The sequence below is a fragment of the Nicotiana tomentosiformis genome, chromosome 6, assembly GCF_000390325.3.
Source record: "Nicotiana tomentosiformis chromosome 6, ASM39032v3, whole genome shotgun sequence".
Lineage (NCBI taxonomy): Eukaryota > Viridiplantae > Streptophyta > Magnoliopsida > Solanales > Solanaceae > Nicotiana > Nicotiana tomentosiformis.
Window position 1 is genome coordinate 77,505,687 of NC_090817.1, and position 14,741 is coordinate 77,520,427.

At 40.5% G+C, this 14,741-nt stretch overlaps 1 protein-coding gene across 1 annotated transcript; it reads left to right on the plus strand.

Annotated features, from left to right (window-relative positions):
- The first annotated feature begins 4,749 nt into the window (after nucleotides 1-4,749).
- On the plus strand, nucleotides 4,750-6,282 carry LOC138894250 (uncharacterized). The gene is made up of 3 exons (XM_070178932.1): nucleotides 4,750-5,013; nucleotides 5,122-5,222; nucleotides 5,772-6,282. The coding sequence occupies exons 1-3, from the start codon at nucleotides 4,750-4,752 to the stop codon at nucleotides 6,280-6,282; spliced, it is 876 nt and encodes a 291-aa protein (XP_070035033.1).
- The last annotated feature ends 8,459 nt before the right edge of the window (nucleotides 6,283-14,741 follow it).

Genomic DNA, 14,741 nt, shown 5'->3' on the forward strand with positions numbered 1-14,741 from the left:
CTTGTCAAATTTGAAGAAAAAAATCGCAGAAAATTTCCGCGAGTATGCTATCAAATGGCGCGAACAGGCCGCCAGAGTAAAACCACCCATTGACGAACAAGAAATGGTTACAGTCTTCCTGCAAGCCCAAGAGGCTGATTACTTCTAGAATATGATGTCCGCTATGGGCAAGACATTTGCTGAGGCATCAAGATCGGGGAGATGGTAGAGAACAGTCTGAAAACTGGCCGGATATTGAGTCAAACCGCTTTGAAAGCTACATCACAAGCCATCCATAATGGCTTAGGGGGTTTGGCTAATCGCAAAAAGAGAGAAGAGGGAGCCATGATGGCTTCGGGTTCAAGAGGATCTCGCCGAGCATTTGACCATTCTTATATGCCACAAAGAACCCCACAACACTATTACCCACATCAAGATGCAACTTATGCTGTGGCACCGCCCCACTATGCGATGATGAATGCCCAACCTTACACACGGCCTCGGCAGTATTACAACCAAACCCGAGCTCTACCTCCTAGAAATAACCATCCCTACCAAGCTAAATATAATCCCCGTCCACCACAAAACACACACCAATATAATCCACTCCCTCGTGAGCCTCCTAGGAGAAGCAATTTCACCCCTATTGGTGAATCTTACTCCAATCTACTTTAGAAATTAATCCAACTAGGTCTATTGCAACCGGTGCCTCCCAATCGGAAAAATCCCGAGTCTCCATTATACAGGGCCGGTATCAGGTGTGCATACCATTCAAGAATGGAAGGCCATGACATAGAAGATTGTTGGGCCCTCAAAAGGGCGGTCGAAAACCTGGTCGAAGAAAAATGAATCGTGCTGAGGGACGAGGAGATCCCTAATGTGACCAACAATCCATTACCGACCCACAATAATGGGCCGGTCATTGTAATTATTTGTGATGACAAAGAGTTTGATCCAGCATTGAAGGCCATTGTTGCCATCACTAATTTAGAGGCAAGACCTAAATCGGAGGTGAAACCGGCCGAAACATAAAAGAAAGTTGCTCCGGTTCCTCAAGCTGTTGAAACAAAGACTGGGGCGGCACCTGCTAAGAACGTGGTTCTCTATGTTCCTAAGACCCCGAGAAAAGAACAACTTATCCTTAACACTCCCAAGAAATTCGAGAAAAGGAAGGCGGCATTGAGTGTGTCAAGATTGTATGTGCCAAAGGGGACCTATGTGACACAGGGGCCGATAATTTCACCAAGGCTGACTGAGCCTGTGGTTATCAGCCTCGCACTACAGAGTCCTATGAAATATCCCACTACAATGCCCTAGAACTACAACAGAACCGTGGTTACATACAAAGGGAAAGAGGTTATGGGAGAATTGAACGAGATGAATCAGTCTGGGAAGTACCATACCCCAGAAGAGCTAAAAAAGTCCAAACTGAACAGGGATAAACAGATGCTATCCAAGAAGCCTGTAAGCAATGAGGATGCAGAAGCATTTTTTAGAAAGATGAAAACTTCAGAATATTCAATAGTTGACCAACTCCGGAAGACTCCTTCCTAGGTCTCACTCTTATCTCTGCTGCTGAGTTAGGATGAACACCAGAAAGTGCTCCTAAAAACACTGAATAAAGCATACATCCCGATTGATACTTCTGTTGAACAATTGGAAAGAATGGCCGAAAGGTTCTTTGAGGTCAATAGGATTTCCTTCAGCCACAATGATTTTCCCTCAGAGGGAGCCACCCACAACAAAGCCCTCTACTTGAGTGTCAAATGTGAGGGTTATTATGTGAAAAGAATGAAGTTAGATGGCAGGTCCGGGGTCGATATTTGCCCTCTCTCAACACTCTAGAGAATGGAGATTGGAACAGAAAGAATCCGAGCTAACGACGTCTGCGTACGAGCTTTTGATGGTGTCAAGATAGACACAATAGGAGAAATTGATCTGATTCTGACCATTGGCCCCGTGGATTTTGAGGTGACCTTCCAGGTTTTGGATATGGAAACCTCATACAATTTCCTGCTGGGTAGACCATGGATTCATGCTGCCGTAGCTGTTCCCTCCACTCTTCACCAAATGGACAAGTTTGAATATGAAAATCAAGAGATTGTTGTCCATGAAGAAGATAATCAATCCATATACCGGGAACCTTCAGTCCCATATCTTGAAGCTAGGGAAGGCAGCAAGCATATTGTATACCAAGCTTTTGAAATTGTGGTCACCGACCAATTTGAAGAAGGGGCCCCATTACCTCAACCTTGCTTGTCTAATGCTTCGGTCATGGTCGCCACCCAAATAATTCGAAATGGGTACAAGCCCGGAAAAGGGGCTCGAGGTATCTCTACAAGGCATCACTGAGCCTATTACCCCAATCGCCAATGAGAAGTGTTTTGGTGTGGGCTTTCGAGCTACAGAGGCTGACAGAACATGGGCTAACAAGCAGAAATAAAATGGGTGGGTCTTGTCCCAGCCCATTCCACATCTCGCCCAATCATTTGTCAAACCAAAGTATGTGGAAGAAGAAGAGGAGGCTTTCACGGCTGAAGAAGTCAATGATATTTGCGAAGCCTTGAAAAAAATATTGTATGAGTCCAACATAGTCCAGCCAGGGGAAGGCACGAGCAGTGAGGTGAAGTATATAGGGCCAAACTTGAAGCTTCAGAATTGGGAGGCTACCCCATTCCCCGTCAAGCGGGAGTCTCGGTAGTTCAGTCTTGCCATCTCTTCTACATTACGAGTTATTTCAGGGTGTAACTCGAATATTTTACTTTATTGTCTTTTAATTCTGATGTAAACCCGCATATCTTCAATTCAATGAAATTTAATCAATATTTCATCATCCATAAATGTCTCTTTTCTTTTGTTCTGATTTTGCTATTTTTCTCATCTTTTTCTTTTTAGTTCTTATAATGCGGACTTAAATAATATGACCTACTTACGGACTTCATGCCCAAATCCTAAAATGTTGTCTAACTTTGAAATAATGAATCAAGAGCCAAAATATGATGAAGATGAGGCTTTTAGGAAAATAAATCGAGAATTGGAACAATTTGAGAATAAGCCTATGCCAAACTTAATTGAAACCGATCCAGTTAATTTGGGTAGTTCAGAAGAGATCCGAGAAACCATGATAATCATTCATGCTGATGAAATACTTGAGATGCCTTGATCTAACTTTTGTTTGAATTCAAAAACGTGTTTGCATGGCCTTATGATGACATGCCAGGACTAAGCGTTGATTTGGTGGTATATAAATTGCCTAACTATCCTGGTTATCCACCCGTCCAACAGAAGCAAAGAAAGTTCAAAACCGACATTAGCGATAAAATCAAGGAAGAAGTCATGAAACAACTGAAAGCTGGTGTGATTCGAGTGGTCCGATACACCACGTGGCTGGATAATGTGGTTCTAGTTCCAAAGAAAGATGGAAAAACCCGGGTGTGTGTTGATTACCCGAATTTGAACAAGGCAAGTCCCAAGGACAACTTTCCACTGCCAAACATCCACATTCTTGTTGACAACTGTGCTAAACATGAGATACAGTCTTTCGTGGATTGTTATGCTGGGTATCATCAGGTTCTGATGGATGAAGAAGATGTAGAAAAGACTGCTTTCACCACACCTTGGGTCACTTACTGTTACATGGCCATGCTATTTGGTTTGAAAAATACCGGAGCAACCTACATAAGAGCTATGACTGCCATCTTCCATGACATGATGCACCGGGATATTGAGATATATGTGGATGATATGATCATTAAATCCAGAATGCAAGAAGACCATGTGCGAGATCTGAGGAAGTTCTTTGAGCGGCTGCGCATATATGATTTGAAATTGAACCCAGCTAAATGTGCATTCGGAGTTCCATCTGGGAAACTTCCAGGGTTTATAGTCAGTCGGAGGGGTATCGAATTAGATCCAACAAAAATAAAGTCTATTCGGGATTTGCCTCCTCCAAGGACCAAGAAAGAGGTCATGAGTCTGCTAGGGAGGTTGAATTACATCAGCAGATTCATCGCTCAGCTTACTACCACTTGTGAGCCCATATTCAAACTATTAAAGAAAGATGTGACAATCAAATAGACAGATGAGTATCAAGAATCTGTTGATAAAATCAAAGAATATCTGTCAAATTCGCCAGTGTTAGTTCCACTCGAGCCGAGAAGACCTTTGTTCTTATATCTAACAATCTTGGAAAATTCTTTCGGCTGTGTCCTGGGGAAACACGATGTGACCGGGAAGAGAGAACACGCCATATATTATCTGAGCAAGAAGTTCACCATTTATGAAGACAAGTACACTTTGTTGGAAAGAAATTGTTGCGCCCTAACTTGGTCGCCCTAAAGCTCAGACACTACTTGCTGGCCTACACAACATATCTCATAACCAGGATGGATCCTTTGAAGTATATATTCTAGAAGCCGATACCCACGGGAAGGTTAGCAAAATGGCAAATCCTGCTCACCGAGTTTAATATTGTCTATGTCACTCACACGGCGATGAAAGCCCAAGACTTGGCAGATCATCTAGCTGAGAACCCAGTCGATGATGAATACCAACCGTTAAGCACTTATTTTCCAGACGACAATTGAAGTAGTTCCAGAGAACACCAATGCCTGCAAAATGTTCTTTGATGGGGTTGTAAATGCAAAAGGTGTCGGGATCGGAGCAATTCTGATTTTGCTCACAGGTTAACACTATCCGGCCACAGCCCGAATTCGGTTCTTCTGTACAAACAACATCGCCGAATATGAAGCTTGCATTATGGGCATGAATATGGCAGTTGATCTGGATGTAGATGAATTATTAATCATGGGGGATTCTGATTTGATCATTCGGCAAGCCCCTGGTGAGTGGGAAACTCGAGATATCAAACTCATCTCATACAGGCAACATGGGGAAGATCTCAACAAAGGGTTCAAGTCCGTCGAGTTCAGGTATATTCCTCGATTCCACAATGAGGTAGCTGATGCACTAGCTACTTTGGCCTCAATGCTGCTATACCCGGGTAATGTTCATATTGACCTGCTGGAAATCCAGGTTTAAGAAAGACATGGTTATTGTAACGCGATTGAAATGGAGACAAACGTCTAGCCATGGTATCATGATATCAAAAAAAATTTGAAAACAAAAGAATATCCCAAACAGGCCAATGGAGATCAAAAGAGAACTATCAGAAGGCTTGCAAGTAGTTTCTTTTTGAGTGGAGAAGTCCTATACAAAAGAACCCCGGATCTGAATCTCTTGAGGTGAGTAGATTCTCGAGAAGCTAAAAGGATCATGAATGAAGTGCACTTAGGAGTATGTGGGCCTCACATGAACGGGTATGTCCTTGCAAAGGAAATCCTTCGGGCAGGTTATTTCTGGATGACTATGGAAAAATATTGTTTTAGTTTCGTCCAAAAATTCCATCAGTGCCAGATATACGGTGACCTAATTCATGCACCGCCTTCAGAGTTACACCCTATGTCAGCACCTTGGCCATTCGTTGCCTGGGGCATGGATGTTATTGGGCCAATCGAGCCGAAAGATTCAAATGGGCACATATTTATCTTGGTAGCCATTGATTATTTCACTAAGTGGGTCGAAACAGTCACTTTCAAAGCCGTCACTAAGAAAGCAGTGGTGGACTTCGAGCATTCCAACATTATTTGTCGTTTTGGTATTCCTACAACTATCATTACAGACAATGCTGCAAATCTGAATAGCCACTTGATAAGGGAGGTATGCGAACAATTTAAAATTATGCATCATTAATTCTACCCCTTATCGGCCCAAAGCTAATGGCGTTGTTGAAGCGGCGAACAAGAACATCAAGAAGATCCTCAGGAAAATGGTTCAAGGTTCAGGAATCTCAGGAAAATGTGCACATCTGTTGGGGCCACCCCCTGCTTATTGGTTTATGGAACTGAAGCTGTTATACCAGCAGAAGATGAAATTCCCTCTCTTCGGATTATTGTTGAAGCCAAGATCGAGGATGATGAATGGGTCAAAACCTGGTTGGAGCAATTGACTATGATTGATGAAAAGTGGATGGCTGCAGTTTGCCACTGGCAGTTGTACCAACAAAGAATAGCCCGTGCCTGCAACAAGAAAGTGTGGCCCAGAAAATTCGAAGTGGGGCAACTCGTTCTGAGACGTATTCTCCCGCATCATAAAGAAGCCAAAGGAAAATTTGCTCCAAATTGGAAAGGTCCATACATTATAAGAAGAATGTTTCTGAAGGGAGCACTGTATTTGGGAGACATCAAAAGAAATGACCCCGAGACATCTGTCAATGCAGATGCGGTCAAAAGGTATTACATTTGACCCCTTTTTCACTGCTTTAACATGCTCTGATTGGGATGACGAATACTTTCTTTTTCGCTACCCAAATACGATCAACCCTTTGCAAACCCGTTGAGCCGGTTCCCTTTCTTTGATTACCCTCTTTGGAACCTAGAAGTTTGTTACGACCCAAAATTCCACCACAAGCGTCGTGATGGCACCTAGTCTCTAAGACTAGGTAAGCCGATTTCAATTACCTTTTGAAGCCATTTTGTTTTGAAACTAACTGCGGAAATAATTACAATATACAACCTCCCAAGACTGGTAGTACTGAGTCACGAACTCTAACTGAATACATGGAATGATCACGAGGACCGAATATACAATATTGTTTGATTACAAATTAACAGTACAATGAAATGAAAAGAATCCAAGGGACTGCGACGACCAAGCAGCTCTACCTTGAATCCTTACGATCGCGCTTTAACTCTGCTCAAGTCCGATATCTCCAATACCTGGCTCTGCACAAAAATGTGCAGAAGTGTAGTATGAGTACACCACGGTCGGTGTCCAGTAAGTATCAAGACTAAACTCAATGGAGTAGAGACGAGGTACAGTCAAGACACTCACTAGTCTAATAACCTGTACAATATAATATACAAAATACTAGAAAACAGATAGCAATAAGGGTAAGATAAAACAACATGTGGTATGCGCAGCAAGACAACAAGAATACCATAAATATCACTCAACAATTAATAAATACATGTACGCCCAATTAATTCAAGCTTTTCAAATAAATATCCTTCACATATAATTCTTCCAAATAACTCTCTTTCAAATGTAGTTTTTCTCAAATAATTATTTTTCAAATATAATTCTTTTAATAAATCTTTTCAAATATAATTTTCTCAAATAAATATCTTTCAAAAACAATTCTTTCATATAATTCTTTTTGAATAAAAATCCTTCCAAATAAATATTTTGAATATAATTCTTTCAATTAAGAAGTCACCATGTGACACCTCATTTCCTAATCATAAAAATACGGGTCTCAGCCCATTTTCATATTTTTCGTAAACACGGGTCTCAGCCCATTTTCATATTTCCACGGCACCTCGTGCCCATAATTAAATCATCATATTTTTCCGACACCTCGTGCCCTCATTTCATATCACAACTGCACGGATAATTCACATGCCAATTATCATTATTATTTCATCACAGCACCTCGTGCCCATATTTTATATCACAACTGCACGGACAATTCAAGTGCCAAATATCCTTATTATTTACTCACGGCACCTCGTGCCTATATTTCATTTTATAATCCGCCTGGCAATGGCCACATGCTCTCAATTTCATCATAAATCAGATTATTATCAATTTACCAACAACAAGACAAATTGCACAAGGTATAAAAATAAACACAAGAGAAATCACAACTTCACATGAAAATTATTAACACCACAACCCCACATCATCACATATCGTCCCGGATAATAGCCACCTTTATCGCTCCTATTGCCACCCTTATCACTCCTATAGCCGCCCTTATCGCTCCGTCCAGATAATATCAATAGCCACCCTTATCGCTCCTATTGCCACCCTTATCGCTCCTATAGCTACCCTTATCGCTCCGCCCAGACAATATTCCAACAAACATAACAACAGTGAAATGCCACCTTTATACCCACATAATATCAACGGTGAAATGCCACCCTTATCTCCCCAAAATAACAACTCACACAACACAACAATTTACACGGGAAATTAACATGGCAACATAATAAAATCAATTCATATCACAATTTTCCCAATGGCCACAACCAAATTCCAAAGATATAACAAAATTAATTAATTTCACAATAAATATTAAACCAACAATACTCACAAAATTTCATAAATATTTCAAGTAACAATCATATCAAATTATCATATAAAAACAAATTCAACAATAAGGATTTAGGCATGACAAACAGATAATTTAATAATTTTTCACAATTTCTCAATTTACTACACAATAATGCCTAAGACTTTGATTCAATGAATTTTTGCACGTATAAGCCCGAGTACGTACTCGTCACCTCGCGTACACGGCTTTTCACCTTTCACAAATGGCACATAAGACTCAATGCCTAAGGGGTAATTCCCCCACTCGAGGTTAAGCAAGACACTTACCTTTTTGAAGTTATGCCGATATTTCAAAATCGCCTTCTTGCTTCAATTGACCTCCGGACCGCTCAAATCTATCCAAATTAATTGTAAAACTTTATTAAAATTCATCGAAAATAATTCCGGGTAATAATACGTCGATTTCAAAATTTATTGCAAAAAGACAACAAAAGTCAACGCGGGGCCCGCCTCTCGGAACCCGACATAATTTTCACGAAATCTGATCACCCATTCCGATACGAGTTCAACTATACTAAAATTATCAAATTCCGATGTCAAATGGACCTTCAAATCTTAAATTTGTGGTTTATGAGGTTTTTACAATTTTTCCCTAAATTTTCATCTCAAAGTACTAACTAAATGATGAAATCAGTGATATATTTCATGTATATTAACCAAATCCGAGTTAAAATCACTTACCCCGATGAATTTCTTGAAAAACCTACGAAAAATCGTCTCCAACCGAGCTCCCAAAGTCCAAAAATGAAATAATAACCTAAACCTTGGATATATAGTGCACCTCTCGGATTCTCAATACGCTGACCACGCATTTCCACCACCCCGCGAACGCCTCACCGCGGTCCGCGGAATTCCCACCGCGGCCGCGAAAGTTTTGGTGGCTGCACTGCCAGGCTTTAGTATTTTGGCCATAACTTTCTCTACAGATGTCCAAATGATGACTTCTTTATCTTTCTGGAAACTAGACCGAAGGACGACAACTTTCATTTCTTCATCATCTCAAAATTCGTTGTAGATAAAAAGATATAGGCTTCCGAAATCGGACCAAAGGACTGCAGAACTTCGTGGAGCGCGGCCGCGGACAGAATTGCGTGGTCTGCGAAAATTTGAGCGCGGCCGTGCCCCTCCTTCGCCTCAGCGCCACAATTTTCGTGGTTCGCGTCCCTCCTTCACCTCAGCTCCCAAAAATGCGCGGTCCGCGTCCCCGAAAGTGCCAGAACAATATTAGAGTGCCAAAATGTCCGGACTCGCTCAAAACTCATCTCGAAACTCATCCGGAACCTCCCGGACACAAACCATATATGCATTTCAATCACAAAATACGCTACGGACCTGTTTGCGCACTCAAAACACTGAAAAGAGGCCGTCTTGACCCGATATTGACCATGGCCATACTCCTAAATTTCTTAACTTACAAATCTCTCAACTTCTATGTTTTGTGCCGAAACATATCAAATCAATCCGGAATGACTTCAAATTTTTCACACAAGTCATAATTGACGTAAGGGAGCTATTCCCATTTCCGGAATCGAAATCCGACCTCGTTATCAAAAATTCACCCTTCGGTAGGATTTTTCCAAAAATCTTCTATTTTTTAACTTTCGCCAAAATACGTCGAATTGTCCTACGGACTTCCAAATCGAAATCCGAATATATGCCTAAATCCGAAATCATCATACGAAGCTATTTCCATCCTCGAAATTCTATTGTCGTTTGCTCAAAAGTCAACTCTCCGGTCAACTCTTTCCATTTAAGCTTCTAAATAAGAATTGCTCTTTTAATTAAATTCCGAATCTTCAGTAAATCAAATTCGACCACACCCGCGGGTCATAATACATATTACAAAGCTGATCGAGACCTTAAGTCACCGAACGGGGCGTAAATTCTTAAAACGACAAGTCAGGTCATTACATTCTCCACCTCTTAGACAAACGTTCGTCCTCGAACGTTCTAAGAATTATTCGGAGGTTACCAAATTGATGATTTTACTTTTACACATATACTCACGTTTGATCCCCCGTTTCTAACTCCCAAATTTTTACTAACTCCCAAATTTTTTAGAAATTTCGATAGAGTCTCCCCTGTAATTGGGCCTAACCACCTGCCATAGTAACACCAAAACAACTCCTAACAATACATCCACAACCCAACAAAACACCACAATGTATATATCAACAACACAATGATATCAGGACATGAAGCACATCATATGTATGCTCATCACCGCATCTCTGGTCTTAAAAGCCGTTCACAATTAATTCTGGCATTATCAATTAATCTCATATTAACCACCACCTCATTTCAAATTTTTACAATACTGACAACAGAATGTGAGGCATGAAGACCTCATGATTACTTACTCGGATAAATGAGTCACATTTAACGCCACCTAGGCACTCGTTTCATATGCTAAAACTCAATGTTTACAGCACGAAGATGGCTGATTATGAACATAAAATATAGAAGAATTATCAAATAAGCCTAACAAGCATGACTCCCTATTAATATTATTGTACAAATTAAATTTCACTAAGGGAGAATTTTAAACTTATACATATTTCACCACAAGGACCTCGTCCTTACATAACTTTCACCGCGGCTTGTAGCCCGGTTTAAATATTTCACACCATGTAAAAATGCGAGGATCTCGTCCTCAACTCCGAATCACAAGTATGTTGCACATTGTGCCAAATGAAATTTTCAATTTCCTTTCTTTCTTCTTTTCAATATATTTCATAAATAATTTTCACAACATATAATGAACCCTCATACCGGTAGGGCGTATAATTCATAAAAAATGGAATCAATTATTACGAAACATATTAAACCCACTGTAATGAATAATAAAAACTACTTTTGGACTTATAGCCCTCAATGATGTACAAAAATAACTGACAAACACGGGCTCACACCTTCAAATCTCCCAACAGGGATAAACATATAAGTGGGTCACAAATTTATGAAGCTCACCCATAAGCGGAGCATAATAGGAGGACTCACCTCAATATTCAGATCCGAATCAAATTAAGGGAAAATATTCTTTTATAACAATTCGGGATAGTACCTGTAACGACACCATCTGGTGTATCGGCCTCAGCCAAAACATAGCGATTATATCAACGGGTCGGGCCTCCACCTCTTAGGCGCCCACTACCCGCATGTCCTCCACCCCTAGCTGACTGTGCACGTGGAGTATTAATTAGAATAAAGCTCGTAGCTGGAGTGCTCTGATGAAATCCACCCCTCCCAAGTCTGAGACAATCTCTCATGATGTGCCTAGTATCACCACACTCATAACAACCCCTCCGAGGTCGCGGATGCTCGTACTGACTCTGTGCCGGATAACTGGAATAACCACTGTAAGAATCTCGTATCGGTGATGCACTGTAAACTGGAGCACTCCGAGTAATCTGATGTGCAGACTGAGTTGACCGACTGCTCGAGCCTCCGCTATAATGGGTCCTAGCTGAAGAGTAAAATCCATTGAACCCTCCAGATCTTTGAGACCTTTTGGCCTCCTTAGACTCTCTTTCCTCGCCTAAAACACCCTCAATCTTCCTTGCAATCTCCACTACTTGTTGAAATGGAGTATCAGTTTGCAATTCTCGAGCCATGCATATTTTAATATCATTATCGAGCCCCTCAATGAATCTTCGGACCCGTTCTCTGATTGTAGGAACTAAGATAGGTGCATGACGGGCTAACTCACTGAACCTAATAGCATATTCTGACACTGTCATAGTGCCCTGACGCAACCGTTCAAACTTTGTGCGCCACGCATCTCGGAAAGTCTAGGGAACAAATTCTTTGAAGAACATTTCCAAAAATTGAGCCCAAGTTGGTGGTGTTGCATCGGCTGGTCTACCTTCTTCATAGATTTGCCACCACCGATACGCTGCGCCTGATAGTTGAAATGAAGTAAAGTCAACTCCGCTCACCTCCACAATACTTATGGTGCGGAGAATACAGTGACAATTTTCCAGAAATCCTTGGGCATCCTCTGTAGTTATGCCACTGAAAGTAGATGGATCATATTTCTTAAACATTTCAAGTCTCTTTTGTTCCTCTTCTGATGCCTCTAGCCCGACCTCAGGCCGAACCGGAATAACATGTTGTACCGGTGCTACACCCGGAACATGACCAACGTGAACCTGCTACTCTGGAGTTGTGGTAGGAGTCGGAGCTACTCCCCCAATCTACGGATTATTTGGTTCAATAGAAATCAATCCCGCATGGGTTAATGTACCAAACATACTCAAGAACTGTGCCAAAGTCTCCTAAAGTCCGGGAGTAACAACAGGTGCTTTTGGTACCTTTCCCCCAACTAGAGCTACTGGTGGCTCCTCAACTGTTGCTCTGACAGGTGGTCCAGTCGCAGCACGTGCCCTTCCTCGACCTCTACCTCAGCCCTGGCCTCTTACAGCCCTAGCAGTATGTGCGGATGCCTGCTCAGCTAACCTAGTAGCACGTGTCCTCACCATCTGTGAGAGAATGGAGATACAAAGGTTCAAATTCAAAATTCAAAATTCAACAAATTCCGCACGATAGGAATAAAAGAAATGGAAATTTCCTAACAGTCTTGTTGCCTCTCGAAGAATAAGTACAGATGTCTCCGTACCGATCCGCAAGACTCTATTAGACTCGTTTGTGACTCGTAAAACCTACGAACCTAGAGCTCTGATACCAACTTGTCACGACCCAAAATCCCACCACAGGCATCGTGATGTCACCTAGTCTCTAAGACTAGATAAGCCGATTTCAATTAATTTTTGAAGCCATTTGTTTTTTGAAACTAACTGTGGAAATAATTACAATATACAACCTCCCAAGACAGGTAGTACTGATTCATGAACTCTAACTGAATACATGGAATGATCACGAGGATCGAATATACAATATTGTTTGATTACAAATTAATAGTACAATGAAATAAAAAGACTCCAAGGGACTGGGACGGCCAAGCAGCTCTACCTTGAATCCTTACGATCACGCTTTAACTCTGCTCAAGTCCGATATCTCCAATACCTAGTTTTGCACAAAATGTGCAGAAGTGTAGTATGAGTACACCACGGTCGGTACCCAGTAAGTATCAAGACTAACCTCAATGGACTAGACACGAGGTACAGTCAAGACACTCACTAGTCTAATAACCTGTGCAATATAATATACAAAATACTAGGAAACAAATAGCAATAAGGGCAGGATAAAACAACCAGTGATATGCGCAGCAAGACAACAAGAATACCATAAATATCACTCAACAATTAATAAACATATGTACGCCCAATTAATTCAAGCTTTTCAAATAAATATTCTTCACATATAATTCTTCCAAATAACTCTCTTTCAAATGTAGTTTTTCTCAAATAATTATTTTTCAAATATAATTCTTTCAATATATCTTTTCAAATATAATTTCCTCAAATAAATATCTTTCAAATACAATTCTTTCATATAATTCTTTTTGAATAAAAATCCTTCCAAATAAATATTTTGAATATAATTCTTTCAATTAAGAAGTCACAATGTGACACCTCATTTCATAATCATAAAAATACGAGCCTCAGCCCATTTTCATATTTTTCGTAAATACGGGTCTCAGCCCATTTTTATATTTCTACGGCACCTCGTGCTCATAATTAAATCATCATATTTCTCCGGCACCTCGTGCCCTCATTTCATATCACAACTGCACGGACAATTCACGTGCCAATAATCATTATCATTTCATCACAGCACCTCGTACCCATATTTCGTATCACAACTGTACGAACAATTCATGTGCCAAATATCCTCATTATTTATTCACGACACCTCGTGCCCACATTTCATTTTATAATCCGCCTGGCAATGGCCACATGCTCTCAATTTCATCATAAATCAGATTATTATCAATTTACCAACAACAAGACAAATTGCACAAGGTATAAAAATAAACACAAGGAAAATCACAACTTCACATGAAAATTATCAACACCACAACTCCACAACATCACATATCGTCCCGGACAATAGCCACCTTTATCGCTCCTATTGCCACCCTTATCACTCCTATAGCCGCCCTTATCGCTCCGTCCAGATAATATCAATAGCCACCCTTATCGCTCCTATTGCCACCCTTATCGCTCCTATAGCTATCCTTATCGCTCCGCCCAGACAATATTCCAACAAATATAACAACAGTGAAATGCCACCTTTATACCCACATAATATCAACGGTGAAATGCCACCCTTATCTCCCCAAAATAACAACTCACACAACACAATAATTTACACGGAAAATTAACATGGCAACATAATAAAATCAATTCATATCACAATTTGCCCAATGGCCACAACCAAATTCCAAAGATATAACAAAATCAATTAATTTCACAACAAATATTAAACCAACAATACTCACGAAATTTCATAAATATTTCAAGTAACAATCACATCAAATTATTATATAAAAACAAATTCAACAATAAGGATTTAGGCATGGCAAACAAATAATTTAATAATTTTCCACAATTTCTCAATTTACTACACAATAATGCCTAAGACTTTGATTCAATGAATTTTTGCACGTATAAGCCCGAGTACGT